General features: G+C 38.0%; 2 protein-coding genes across 3 annotated transcripts; one reads left to right on the plus strand and one right to left on the minus strand.

Annotated features, from left to right (window-relative positions):
* Positions 1-4,178: 4,178 nt before the first annotated feature.
* Positions 4,179-9,426, plus strand: nAChRbeta2 (nicotinic acetylcholine receptor beta2). 2 transcript variants are annotated; one of them, XM_066738301.1, is made up of 12 exons: positions 4,179-4,977; positions 5,173-5,330; positions 5,394-5,438; positions 5,515-5,624; positions 5,699-5,879; positions 5,979-6,135; positions 6,208-6,335; positions 6,407-6,582; positions 6,675-6,827; positions 7,100-7,209; positions 7,287-7,399; positions 7,482-9,426. In XM_066738301.1, the coding sequence occupies exons 1-12, from the start codon at positions 4,926-4,928 to the stop codon at positions 7,659-7,661; spliced, it is 1,563 nt and encodes a 520-aa protein (XP_066594398.1). In that variant the 5' UTR covers positions 4,179-4,925; the 3' UTR covers positions 7,662-9,426. The 2 variants fall into 2 exon arrangements, with proteins under 2 accessions (XP_066594398.1, XP_066594399.1); XM_066738302.1 differs by lacking the exon at positions 4,179-4,977 and adding an exon at positions 4,992-5,107.
* Positions 9,427-9,578: 152 nt separating this feature from the next.
* On the minus strand, positions 9,579-12,851 carry Su(var)2-10 (E3 SUMO-protein ligase Su(var)2-10). The gene is made up of 9 exons (XM_066738293.1): positions 12,597-12,851; positions 11,892-12,058; positions 11,722-11,820; positions 11,432-11,576; positions 11,085-11,369; positions 10,899-11,000; positions 10,583-10,823; positions 10,091-10,507; positions 9,579-10,016 (listed from the first exon to the last, which is right to left on the minus strand). The coding sequence occupies exons 1-9, from the start codon at positions 12,618-12,620 to the stop codon at positions 9,802-9,804; spliced, it is 1,695 nt and encodes a 564-aa protein (XP_066594390.1). The 5' UTR covers positions 12,621-12,851; the 3' UTR covers positions 9,579-9,801.
* Between the last annotated feature and the right edge of the window lie 999 nt (positions 12,852-13,850).

Here is a 13,850-nt window from a genome sequence, read left to right on the forward strand (position 1 = left end):
ATAATAGGCGTATGAGTAATGGGGAAGGATATTTTTGGGAGTAGGTCGTGAGTGCGAGATGTTTGAGGTATATACGGCTGGTAAACTGTACAGGGAATTAAGAGGATGTTTGATCGTTGATCGCGGGCGTTTCTGCTTGAATTTGCCGCCGAAAGACCATCGGTCATCTAGCGGAGCAGCTTGGCAGGGCCAGCGATTTCTCATCGCTTTTGCCGCTCGCTGGCTGCTACCTGCGAGAGCCTTTCACCGACTAATGAGCCGTCCACCACTCCCTTACTTCAAACTTCCACCGACCGAACGAACGACCAGCCAATGAATATTAATACCGCCGTCGATATATACACCTATATCACCAAGAATCCATTTTAATCACTCTCCTCCTCCATCAAAAGGCGATATCTATTTAAATAAATTTTCTGCGAGACCATCGCCAACTTTTTCAATCACTCCACTTTACGTAACTCTCTCTCTCTCTCTCTCTCTCCATCTTCCTCCTGCACGAGAAACAGCTTAATTGTGTGCAGGGAGCTAGTCTGCTTCAGAGTCTTTTTCACCAAGATTACAGCTTGAGTTTTTCCTGCTGGGTATACGTAGCCTGTCTATGCTATATATCTATACGGACGGAGAAGATGATGGTCACGTAAATATAAGGTGTAACGATCAATCTTAAAGACGTCAAGACTTATCCGACTAATGTTTCACATTATAAAATCGTTCCTCGGTTATATTATATATATATATATATATATAAGTAACGGAAGGGTCGATCGAGATTCGAGAGCTGTGAGGAGTCTTGTACAGATATAGGATTTCGTCACGGTTTCTTTTCTCCATAGGATATATAGTCCTTGTAATTGATGAAGAAACGACGCTTGTAATTGATAATGCCCGAAGATTAAGGGGATATAGAGGAAGTCTCCAGTGGCTATAGCTTATCTCCGAAGGACGAAACTCCAGCCTCTTTTTATCGGATTGTCCATCGGGCCTGAAACGACCCTCTTAGGATTATTCCTTAATTAAATAGCCAGCTACCCTGCACCTCGAACAAAACCACTGATCGTTCATACAAATTTTATGCCAGCATCGTCTTCCTCCCGTAAACGTTCTACGAATCTCTGTCGTTCATTTATTTCTCTATCGAGATTGGTTGCTTCTCAAGGGCCTGTAAAATCAAGAGTTTTCCCACTTACCCTCTAGTCCTGTATAAAGGCAATATCGAAAGTATAATAATAATCAAGCTATGATAATGTAGACGCGTGTGCATGTGACGGGACGAGAGTATCGTCTTTAAAGAACTCGCGCGGTATCAAGTGCATACGTGTACGTATAACTATATTATATTGGCCGATCGATGATACTGCGAAGCACGAATGAAGAGGTTCCGGACATAATTTTCATTTAGTCGATCGGACGAGAGGAAAGGCAGTCATTCCGACACAGGCAAGCTGCTCCGTGGACCCACTCTTTAGCTGGTCCTATTTTATCTTTCCCATCGCGAGAAGCTATATAGCTATATATAGGGTAGACGCACCCGATGGGGTTGGGATAAAGCAAAGGGAGCTAGGGAATCGAGACGAGGAGACAGCGCAGCAATACTCTTAAGATTCCTTAATTAAACGAGCTGACAGCTACATTACTAAGATCGGTGTTATCACCGGCGTTGATCAGCCGACCTCGAAGCGGAAAAGATTTAACCAAGCGGCGCGCGGTGGTCGATCAAGACGATCGATCGATACTCTGCTGCACCGCCGACTTCTCGTCCTCGACCCTCCCCCCTCCCCTACCGCCGCGTTCGTCTTTCCCATTACTCCCCCAGGAAATGGGGAGAGACCGGGGACAAAGTTGTCCTGTCGGAGTGGGAATCGCTCGGAGTCCCGCGGCGGTCTCTTTAACGCTTTTAACCGGCTATTTGCGAACAGTCGTCGATCTTTCAACCAAGATCAATGCGACTTTCTCTCCCAGAACTCCCAAGCTTTTACCCATCGCCGCGAAGCAGCGCGTTGCTCGACAAATCTCTCTCTCTCTCTCTCTCTATCAGCAGTAATTTAATATTTCAACGTGCATACACAGTTTCTTTTTATCATATAATCAGCCCTAATTAAGAGAACATATAGCTCGTGTATAGAATATATACTGTTTGAACAGGATGATTGGAAAAAAGATTGCGACGATCGCAAGCTAATTATTTATTTTGATTTTAAAAGAGTACTCTCTGCGCGCGAGAGGAACGAAGGATAAAATATATTACCGCAAATTGGAACTGGCTTACAATGAGGCGTGGTTTAACAATGCAGAATCCGTTGAATTCAATCGGAGTACGTCATAAAAATAATGACATCGGGAGTACTTGGATTAATGGCCTGTACCGCTGCCCCGTTCCGTCAAATACATTGCTGCAGACCTATCCAACTCGGGGAATCCCCTTCGTTCATCACAGTTTTATCTCCTCGTGGACCATTCCTCCTAACTAATTTGTCGGACTTACCACTGAAAAACCTTTATATAATGCACGCTGGACGAACGAAAGCCGCTTGAAAAAGCTCGCTACGTGTATACTCTACTCTTTTTATACAATTATATATATATATATATATATATATATAGCCAAAGCTCAATTTTGCCGTCGTATTTTACCAAATATATTTGCTGGATCGGATGGAGCAGCACGGGAAATCCTTTAAAATCAAATACGATACGATAAAAGGTAATGTTTCAAAATTTCCACGCGTCGCGCGTAATAATCTAACTGTAATCCTACTTTTGTTATTCTATGTTTACTTATACAAATGTGTATATATATATATATATATATATGTATATACTTTTCGTTAGTAGGAAAATGTAGTTTGCTCGCGCTACCTCCATTTAGTCTCCAATTTAACAGACGCATTTTTTCCACCCAACTTCTGTTTTTCCTCATTTCCGGTATTATACTCGTACGCGCTCATTCAAATGCACATACATTTATAAATACGTATGTATATATACATGTAAACCATAGAGGAACGTAATATTTTCTCCTCTGCGAAACACAGAAAAGCTTTTTGTCTTTTGCCGTATACATATATATATATATATATATATAGGATATATCACGCGTGAGTATCAATCGTTTACAGAGTTGCGTGAACGAGGAAGATTTCTTCGATCGAGACGATGAGGCAAAAGTTGTATAGGTATTAGAGAGGATCGCTACGGGGAGAGTTATTGCGTTACTGCTTGCGATTCCATCTATTTGGCAGAGTTTGAGCTTGAGAACTCGTTGCAGGCGCGAGAGGGGGCGTCAGAACTGCGGAAGATATCCGACTCGGGTTAGAAATTGCAGAGGGTAGTTCGCTTCGCACCTTGCCAGGCTCCCTCAGCATCCACTCACCGTATTCCAAGTCACGGCCCTGATTAGCTTAATAGAAAGCACAAACACAGCCTTAATGTATACAGTTCGCCTGCTCGAGCTAAACGATCCCCTCGCGCGACCCGGTCGCCGAGGGCCGAGGACCTTGAAGAAGAGGTCATCGGGAAAAAGGAAACACCCTGCTGCTGCAAAATCAGGTTAATGCAGGATCGAAGGACTTTCTATGCTTTACAAAGTATATATATATATATATATATAACATTGAAGGAACAAGCATCGGGAGGACGAAGCACGGTATACATTAGGGCGAGGAAAGTTTGCCGGGGATATAGAGGGTCAAGGGTCAACGCAGTACGCTTACTATTTACTATATATATCTACGAAGGAGTATTTCAAAAGCAGCGAAACACGTCGTGTGAATAATTTGAATGTTAGCATGCCGAGAAAGAAGCTTTTACGCCTCGAGATCCTTGCCAAAATTCCTTTTCGCCTTCGTATTCGTGTTACTCGGTCGACTTTACTCGCATGGCGCTCAGAGGGATGGATACGCCGTGTGATGACGAGAGAGGTCGGTCGGTCGGTCGGTCGGTCGGTCGACGCGCTGCTCTCTGCTATACACTGCTGCTGTGCGGGCCAGGGTGTGCATTTGGATCAGAAACTGAGAGAAATATCGGGAATTTGGCAGTGCAGGAGATACACGGCCTCTTATTACCTATCGCTTGCCAAAAATAAAGAGGGAGGGGGAATTCGCAAGTGCCGGGGACGAATAAATTGCAGCTAGGCCATATAGGATAAGACGACAGTCGCCGGCAACGCGCCGGCGGAAACTCTCAAAGAGAAAAGATCCTCGTCTTCCTTGCAGCGAGCTCGAGTTGCTTGAGCCGAGAGTGCTTCGCTATCTTTGCCCACCCCCTGCTATCCGAGCAACGCTCTGCATACTTTATTCATATAATTCTGCAGTCAGTTTGCATCTCCACCGATCACTGTCAACTCGCCAACCTGACGCCAATTGCAAAATACCTGTGCATACGTCATCCTATAATGCTATCGGACTCACACCCTCGAATAACCGTACCTTTCAAAAATTTTCCTATTCTTTATTAGGATTTATAACAATTCTTCCTTATTGTGCGTTTTACTCTTTTTATTCTCTATATATATACTGCACGTATTTTCAGTTTCCTCAAAAGCAAAAGAAAGAAGCATTTTCGTGCGGGGAAATGACGTACGGTTTCGCGTTACGTAAAATATTTGCGGATCTTCAATTAGGTTGTTGATAACAAGAAGAAAGAAAAGAAGAGAAAAGAAAGGAAAAGGAGAAAATTGGTTAAAGTGCGCACGCAGTTTGACATGCGCCTTCGTGGGGGTGGACATGCGATACCAGTGAGTTAGAGCAGCACGCTATATCGATCCCCGTGGCCGTGTAGAGGGATGCTGAGCCCGTGTCTTCCTTCAACGTGATACTTCGCACAAGCCGAATTTTATACCCAAATATGTATCTATTAGTGTAATCGCTCTTCTGCCAAACATCCTTCTGTGCTCATTATAACTGGAATTGATTTTTTACACGAACATGAGGATCTCGTTGCTCCTTTTTTTATATAATCTTATCAACGCCCTAAACGGTAAGCCCTCAGCGCTTTATCGCTAACCTGCTCTTGCTTTTCTTCGCGTCGCTCTTTATTTATTCCAAAGGAAAAAATGCAGACAATTTTAAAACACAGCATGCAGCTATATTCGACATACGCGTTACTCGTGGGTTTTCTTTTAATACATTGTGTTTTAGAGCGTTAGATTTTTTGTTTGTTTGTTTTTTCTAGGCGTCACAGGACTAAAAACCTACGAGGCTAATCCGGATACAAAACGACTCTACGATGATTTATTGTCCAATTACAACCGTCTCATTAGGCCAGTCGTTAATAATACCGAAACATTGACAGTCTGGCTCAGTTTAAAATTATCACAGCTGATAGAAATGGTACACGCCTATCATTTATCACATTTCCACCACAAGATTACAAATCCTTTCTCAATTTTACAGAATTTGAAAAATCAAGTTATGACCACTAATGTTTGGGTAGAGCAGGTATAATCTTATAATCTTACTAAACATTGTGTTAAAGGCATTACTACTTCAAAAAAAAACATTAACTGTTATCTAGAAATGGTTTGATTATAAATTGAAATGGGAGCCGGAAGAATATGGAGGCGTTGAGATGCTATACGTGCCTTCCGAGAATATTTGGCTGCCAGACATTGTTCTCTACAACAAGTATAAAATTTTCTTCGTGTGTGTTTAATCACTAATTCTTTTAAATCTCTTTATTTATCTATTTTTATAAACAGCGCTGATGGAAATTACGAAGTAACGTTAATGACGAAAGCCACGTTAAAATATACTGGCGAAGTGTATTGGAAACCTCCAGCCATTTATAAATCTTCTTGCGAAATTAACGTGGAATACTTTCCATTCGACGAGCAATCTTGCATTATGAAATTTGGTTCGTGGACCTACAATGGAGCTCAGGTTTGACGCTTTTCACAAAAATCTTTTATGAGAAGCAAGCATCTTCCAATGCTCTTGCCTGTTTCGAAGATGTGCTTTGTTAAAAATCTTTTTCACTAGGTTGACCTTAAGCACATGAAGCAGGAAGCTGGTAGCAACTTTGTACCAATCGGAATAGATCTGAGCGATTTTTATCTGTCCGTCGAATGGGACATACTGGAGGTACCGGCGTCTAGAAACGAGGAGTATTATCCTTGTTGCGAAGAGCCTTATTCCGGTAAAACAAATACACGCATACGAATCAATTATATAATTATAAAGATATAATTAAATATCGATAATTCGACAGATATCACCTTTAACATAACGATGAGAAGGAAAACTCTGTTCTACACTGTGAACCTGATCATTCCCTGCGTGGGCATAACATTTCTCACCGTGTTGGTATTTTATCTGCCAAGTGATTCTGGCGAGAAGGTAAAGTCAGAGAAATGGTGTTCAAACGAAAAAGAATCTCTGTCAAATACTCTACTTTAATTGTCACACAGGTATCGCTGTGTTCTTCCATACTACTGTCTCTCACTGTGTTTTTCCTCCTTTTGGCCGAAATTATTCCTCCGACCTCGCTGGCCATTCCACTCTTAGGGAAATACCTATTATTCACGATGATCCTCGTTACTTTGTCCATATGGATAACGGTGTGCGTTTTGAACGTACATTTTAGGTAACGTACGAACAACTTCTAATGACTCAAAATAGAAAAATAAAGCTAAGCCTTTCTTAAAGGACTGATAAAAAAGTGTATTAAATCCATAGATCACCGTCTACGCATAATATGTCTCCGTGGGTGAGGAAGGTATTCTTAAATTGGATGCCAAGAATTTTACTGATGCGCCGAACACCGTATTCCACGCCGGAATACGACGATGCGTTCCTGGATAGCGGATACACGAACGAAATTGATTTCAGGTAATTACTTAACGTTCTACACGCCCTATAACGCTAAGATACTTGAAAGATTTTAACGAAGATCGATGACTCTTCTACATCGTTTATTCCGTTCTCACGGCACTTTTTACGCAAAAACAAATAAAGAAGCATATATACAAGAAAATTAACTACAAAGAAAAATATTTATCAGTTATATAATTACTATGTTATTAGTACCATAGGACCTCCAGTCTATATAAATTTCTGCCTTTGTGATATCGGACCTATCGATTCTCGTCTTTCTATTACAGCAGCGATTATCCTTTGGAATTGAAGAATAGTGCAGATGGATTTGAAAGCGTTACGTCCACGTATAAGAATATAAGGGACGACGATGCCAGGCACGTGCCACATGCTTCAGGTATAACAAGAAAATAGTACATTTTTCGATAATTAAAATTAAGAAGTAATTCATTTATTGATGAATTCATTGCTCAGTAACTGACAGCGAAAACACGATGCCACGCCACTTATCACCAGAAGTCATATCTGCGCTGAAAGGAGTTCGCTTTATAGCTCAGCACATTAAAGATGCGGATAAGGATAACGAGGTAATTGCCCATAATGTACTATTTTGACGAATAACGAGAACGTAGGCTATGCTATTTTTATGATTCCACAAATAATTTCTAGGTAATCGAAGATTGGAAATTTGTAGCAATGGTTCTGGACAGGCTCTTCTTGTGGATATTTACATTAGCCTGCATAGGAGGTACCCTGGGAATCATTTTTCAAGCGCCTAGCTTATACGATACGCGAGAGCCCGTTGGTCACGAGGACCACATTTTGGTCAGCTCCGCAGCAACATCATAAAACAGAGACGCACTTTTTTCTTTAATATCTTTGAATTTTTTCTATTGACCTCATATCAAAGCGCAAATGAAACCTGTTCGACAAACCTATAAGCAATCTTGTTATTTATATTGATTGATTAAAGCCGAGCAACGATTGTAATTCTTAAAAAATTTTATTCGTTAAAATGTAGAGAAGCAGGACTGTATATACTATTAAAATCTTATTAATAAATAAAAGAATTTAAATTCAAGTCCGCTACTTCATTTACATGCTTTTCGATATCAGTTATAAGCTGAGTGAAATGGGACAAAGTCAATTAAAAGTATACTTTCCTTAAAATAACATTCTTTAATTTAAATTTTTCTATTGTGTGACATTTATAAACATGAACCACTTGTGCTGGAAAGAAGTGCCACATACGTTGTAATGTTTTTGTCGAATATTTCACCTACAATCAATAAAGATATCCAAAATGAAGGTGTAAAGTGTGCGAAATACAAAAAATTCAGTGGAACTATATAGGAATGTAAAAAATGACTTGTGCCATTACAGCTTCCAGACTATTACTAGAACTACTATACTTTCCATGATTATTAAGATGAAATTTAGTATTTATTTTCATGTAATTTTATCATCAATCCATACGTTATCTTTTTCCGATTTTTCTAAGGCGTCGAACACTACGTGACGCCTCCCAGCGAATTACATTGAACCGTTCTGGCACACGCATTTCGGAATTTTTTACCAGCGCAAGCGGTTAAACGTTTCACTTAGGATCAAGAGACACGGCAGTATCTGGACGTCAAGTACATACATATATATCTACCATCAAGACACTGACTTCTCTTATATAGCAAGATTGGGCGTCCTAACTTAGAACAATTTTTGTTATCAGTTTGTCTAAATAAATTTAGAGATATCATGATTTAATGACTGTTTTAAGGCAGATAATATTTTAAAAAGTGTAAATAAGAGTGATCGCTAAATGCAATACAGCTATAACGCGTTACAACATTTTTACACCATTTGCAGCTTAATTCCAATGAATGTCCATATTTTAATTTAAACAATTCCCATCCATCTTATCTATTAGCTCGCAATAATAATACAACAGTTTATTATAAAATAGAGCGAGCATATGGTGTTACATCGAGATGTAGAATGTTTAATTATAATTGATCAAAATAAAAGTTAGTAGTGCTGCCTACGTGAAGAAAATGCTGAATTTATTAAGTGTAATTATTTATTGATCTCTGGTCAATTGTGTTCACATAAGTTAAATTATAGCTATCGTACAACATTAAAACATTAATAACGCTTCTTCGCTGGCTAGGCTTTGCCCATTTAATCTCCCTTTTATTGTACAAAATATTTGCACAACATATCTAAAGACTATATCAGTCTTTCCACAGTATATACAGAGTGTACCAATATTCGTGTATTTCCTTATAACAATGATTAGAGGACAGAAAGTAGAAGAGACAATTGTTACATTAAACTAGGATTCCACGGATAATAGTCATCAAGAGTGAGACTGAAAATTTCGCCAAAAAATGTGCTCGATAAGTGCTTTAATTTGTCTGTAATTATTAAAATAAATTATATGTGATAAGTTTGGACGAAGCTATGCTCGTCTTTTTAGGGCCCGTTGTACGATCATAAATCAGGTAACTCATATACAACTAAGTGAGCAAAATTCTGAAAAATCACGACTCGCAAATGACGATTTTAAAAATTTTACTTATTATGTTACACATGGGACACCCAATTTGTGATAGTACAACGAGCCTTATCCCCTTCTCTCATTCAGCTGACTATCCCTACGTTTGGTTAACTGCTTCCACCGTTGTCTTCACTGACTTTCGTAATTTCTTATGACTACATTACTGATAGAGGGCCATTAGATACAGAAAAGAAATCGTACATGCCTCATGATCAATTTCCACATCTATTTATTTAAAATATTAAAGCACATGATATGCACATTATTGAGTTAGGGTTTCAAATTTCCAATCGCCCATCTATCGAGTAATTTCCATAGATACCTACTTTAACTCAATAGTTCTCTAATCCATTTCCTATCATCAAATCGTTGTTTTAAGGAAATTCGCAAACATTTGTGCATTCTGTAAATTAAATATACACCAATTGGAATATCTCACTCTAAATCGATAATCATTAACTCTGGTGAATCGCTAGTACTAGTGATACTGTTTGGCTGTGTTTTCTTTGGAGAACTAGTTGATCCACTTGCCAATTTCTTCGTACTATGGCTAGGTGATGAATCCTCGTCATCATCATCACTATCAGATATTAAATCTATGACAACCATGCGCTTTTTCTCTTTTGTTGCTGGCGTTGGATTTGATTCATCTAAAAATAAACATATTTTATAATGTACAGAATAAATTTGAGGTAAAACGAATTTAATGTATAATAATGTTTACCTAAATCAACTGTGTCAACATCAATCTTACGATTCTGACTATTGTCTGGACTTTTAGCTTCGCTCTTGTCCTTATCCTTTTCCTTTTTTAACACTAAATTCTCCCACGAACCATCTTGCAGTAATTGAATTTCATTTACGTCGTGAATTAATTTCTTTGAATATAGGACCTCTTGGAAATAACCATCTATCACTAAATTATCGTATAAAGCTGGTTTGTCACAAACCGGACAGCTCCACGTAGGTTTACGCTCGTTCATTTGTAAAAATAATGAAGCATCAAAACATTGTAAATGTGAACATGTAGCCGCACGGCATGGAGTACTCATTCGCATTTTTCCTAAAGGACAAGCCAATGATACACGAAGCGACGTTGTTGCTATTTCGCTATCCGCATCTTCGTTCAACTTCTCCTTAACTGGGTAAAAGAACAAAACATGTGATAGAAGTCTTGATGTAGCTATTCAATTACATTGTAAAATAACCAACTTACTTAAGCCTCTAGTATAGTCAGAATGACGAGCTCCTCTATTTTTTAACCGTGTTAATAATTCCGTGCTTGTTAATTTTTTAACAAGATAAATAGCTATCGCATATCGTCTGCCATAATCAGCTGACCACGTGACATTTATTTGATTTCCGACTGTCGGTGACAGCCTAACTAATGGACTAATATTCACTGGCCTCGGTGGCCTTTTTGGCTCCACTCCTTGTTTGTTTGTGGGAATCGGGTTCTAAACATAAACAGTTTGTAATTATTTAGAAGTATTTTACTAAGTTTAAAAATAAATTGCATTTATTTGTATTACCGGCAATGGACACATTTTTCCATTTACTTTCACTGAAATATTAGGAGGAAAATAATCTTCCTGCTCACAGGATGTCTCTTGTAAACAGAAACGCATTTGAACCTATACATAAGAATATAGATGTGAGTGTGTGTTAGAAAAAAAACTTCTAATGAAATATTTAATTATAAAGTATATTAAACAGACCTGAACAGTATAATCCATTTTACTACCCGTTCTGCAATCTCTTGAGCTGGCTATATCAGTTGACTGTTGTGGTGTTAAATGGAACATGAATGAATTTTCTTGTAACCTCATGGACCCTTGAGGCATTAGACTTGATGGTTTTAATAATTCTGCCATTAAGTCAAAAAATGGCAATTTTTTCAGTCTAACATCTGGATGCACTGGGTACTGACTTGGTTGTAATTGCAGAGGTGGAGGCAATACTTTTTGGGAAAATGAATATGGATAATTGGCACTTGCAGTTCTCTAAAAAAAGAAAAGTTTAACATAATACATATTTTTCATTACATATTTTCAACAAATATTACCTGTGGTGTAACGCTTGTATAACCTGATGAAGGAAATACCGAATTTATACGCGTTTGTTGAGGTAAAGAAGCTTGATGAGCTGGTGTAAGCTCCTTTCCTGTGGCTACAGGATTTTGGACAGCCTTCTGCTGACCCATTGCTTGTCTATAATTAAATAAAAATTATTTAATCCATTACAATAATTTAGCTTATGATACTTAAAATAATATATATATATATATGGTATAATCTCCATATCTTATTACATTTATTGTATTAATTAATATTATTGTACTAATAATCTTTATACCTTGTATAATAATTTCTAGAATGCATGGTTTGATCAATCGGTGGCTCCGTTGATCCTCCAGTTTGACCATACATTTGATGTGCGGCTAATTGATCTGCTCTAAAAATACAATTTTTATTAAATAATGTACGATCAATCATAAATGTGAAAATATTAATAAACAAACTTACTGTATAGTTTTATATAATTCTCTAATTTTAAGCTGTACTGGATGTGATCTAATACGTAGTAATTCTAGTGCTCGAGTTTGTAGCTCGGTTTTCCGACCTGATTTGTTCCTACCTGCAAAGCCCAAAAGCATCTGGAGCTCAGACACTCGAAAGCTTAATACCATATTCTGAAAAGATTAATATTTTAAAGCAATTAATTATTAAGGTACAGGAAATTAATTTGTTTGCTCTTTGTTTTAAACTTTAATTTATATGAAAACTTCTAATATTAATAATATTTTTCAACAAATTTTAATATCTATAGGGGAATTTGCAAAAAGAATCTCATTTAATTTTTGTGCAGCAAATAATATTTAGACAAATTTAAGGTTACTCATGGTTATGTGTAATATTAATGTTGAAGATCATCAATATTCTTATACTGTCACTTATTGTGTAATATACAAATAACAAGAAAATATTTCATCTTCAAGGGCAGAAAAATGGGGATAAATTCTAAATAGAAAAAAACAAAAATAACTGGGAAAAAAATATGAAGTAAATACACGTATGCACAGCCAAACACAATGATCTATTGTAAACATTGACAACTAAAATTTTAAAACTTGATAGCACAAAGATTGCTGCATAAGCTTAAAGGGTATTTCTTTGTAAAATGTTCCAATATTGTACGAATCGGTAAATCTGGTTTAACAGTCCACTCACCTCCAATTCTTCCGTTTCCGCCATCTTCTTAGATGATTTTTTTTGTGAAGCCGTTGTTGGAGATCGGAGGTGTGTTGGTGTGAGCGATCCGGGACAGCCCTCGGCCCTCGGGAGTCGGGACGCCTATAGACCTCTCCGTCTCTATTCCATACTCCCTAGTCCCTACTTTGGCACAACGCTGCCAGATGGCCGCCTCACGGAGCGTTTCTCATTAGTCAAATGTTGCTCTAAAGCCGAAATCAGACGATGCTTTTTCTCGTGCTGGATTGCTTGCTGAATTTAGAATGATGACTGCTAATTGAATATTTGCATTATTATAACCAATCAGCAAACAATATTTCAATTCAGCAAGCAATCCAGCACGAGAAAAAGCATCTTCTGATTTCGGCTTAAATTGTTAACTAATCAGACGATGCTTCTTCACTTGCTGGGTTACTTCCTGGAATTGAAACATTGTTAGCTGATTGGTTATAATAATGCAAATATCCAATCAACAGTCATTATTCTAAATTCAGCAAGCAATCCAGCACGAGAAAAAATATCGTCTGATTTCGGCTTTAAGTTTAACGGACTTAAACCAGAGGGAGCCTAAAAGGTATACATAAAGAATAAAAGCGTAAAAAATATATGCAGCAAGAAAGGCCCGAATTTATAAACGAAACTTAACGGGATCCCTCAAGCCCTCTGTAGCCAACATTACGGAATGAAAAACGAGGGAGAATTGTCCAGCGCTATTTTTCAACCGATTTCAATGTTTTTGGGCTTATTGGAATCGTTAGGACTCGCCTTTCGTCATAAATAAAGCCGTATTTTCTAAAAAATGTAAAAAAATAAAATTGTTTAAAAATTCGCATTAATAATATTTAAACACAAAATAAATCGAAAAATCGGGCTTCTTTATGACGAGGTGCCAGACCTAACGATTCCAACAAGCCCAAAAAGATTGAAATCGGTTGAGAAATAGAGCCGTACCATTGTCCCGCGTTTCTGAGGTGGGCGAAAACCAAAAATTTGTAGGAAGGCAGCTAGGCTTCCGCCCCTCTCGTGGCTCACGCTAACGTGTTCCCCCACTCCAGCATCCAAACTTACTGCGAAGCTTTCCTCATATTTACGCTATTCCCCTATCTGTAGCTATACACATATAAATACCGTTAAAATAATGTTGAGAACATTTCATTTCGCCGATATAATGAAATTGCTAAAAATGCAATTATCATTTTGAAATAAAATTGTAGAAAAGGAGATTTCGTAATG

This window comes from Prorops nasuta, unplaced genomic scaffold, assembly GCF_024137725.1.
Source record: "Prorops nasuta isolate Cenicafe-Biocafe unplaced genomic scaffold, Cenicafe_Pnas_1.2 PNAS00018, whole genome shotgun sequence".
Taxonomy (NCBI): domain Eukaryota; kingdom Metazoa; phylum Arthropoda; class Insecta; order Hymenoptera; family Bethylidae; genus Prorops; species Prorops nasuta.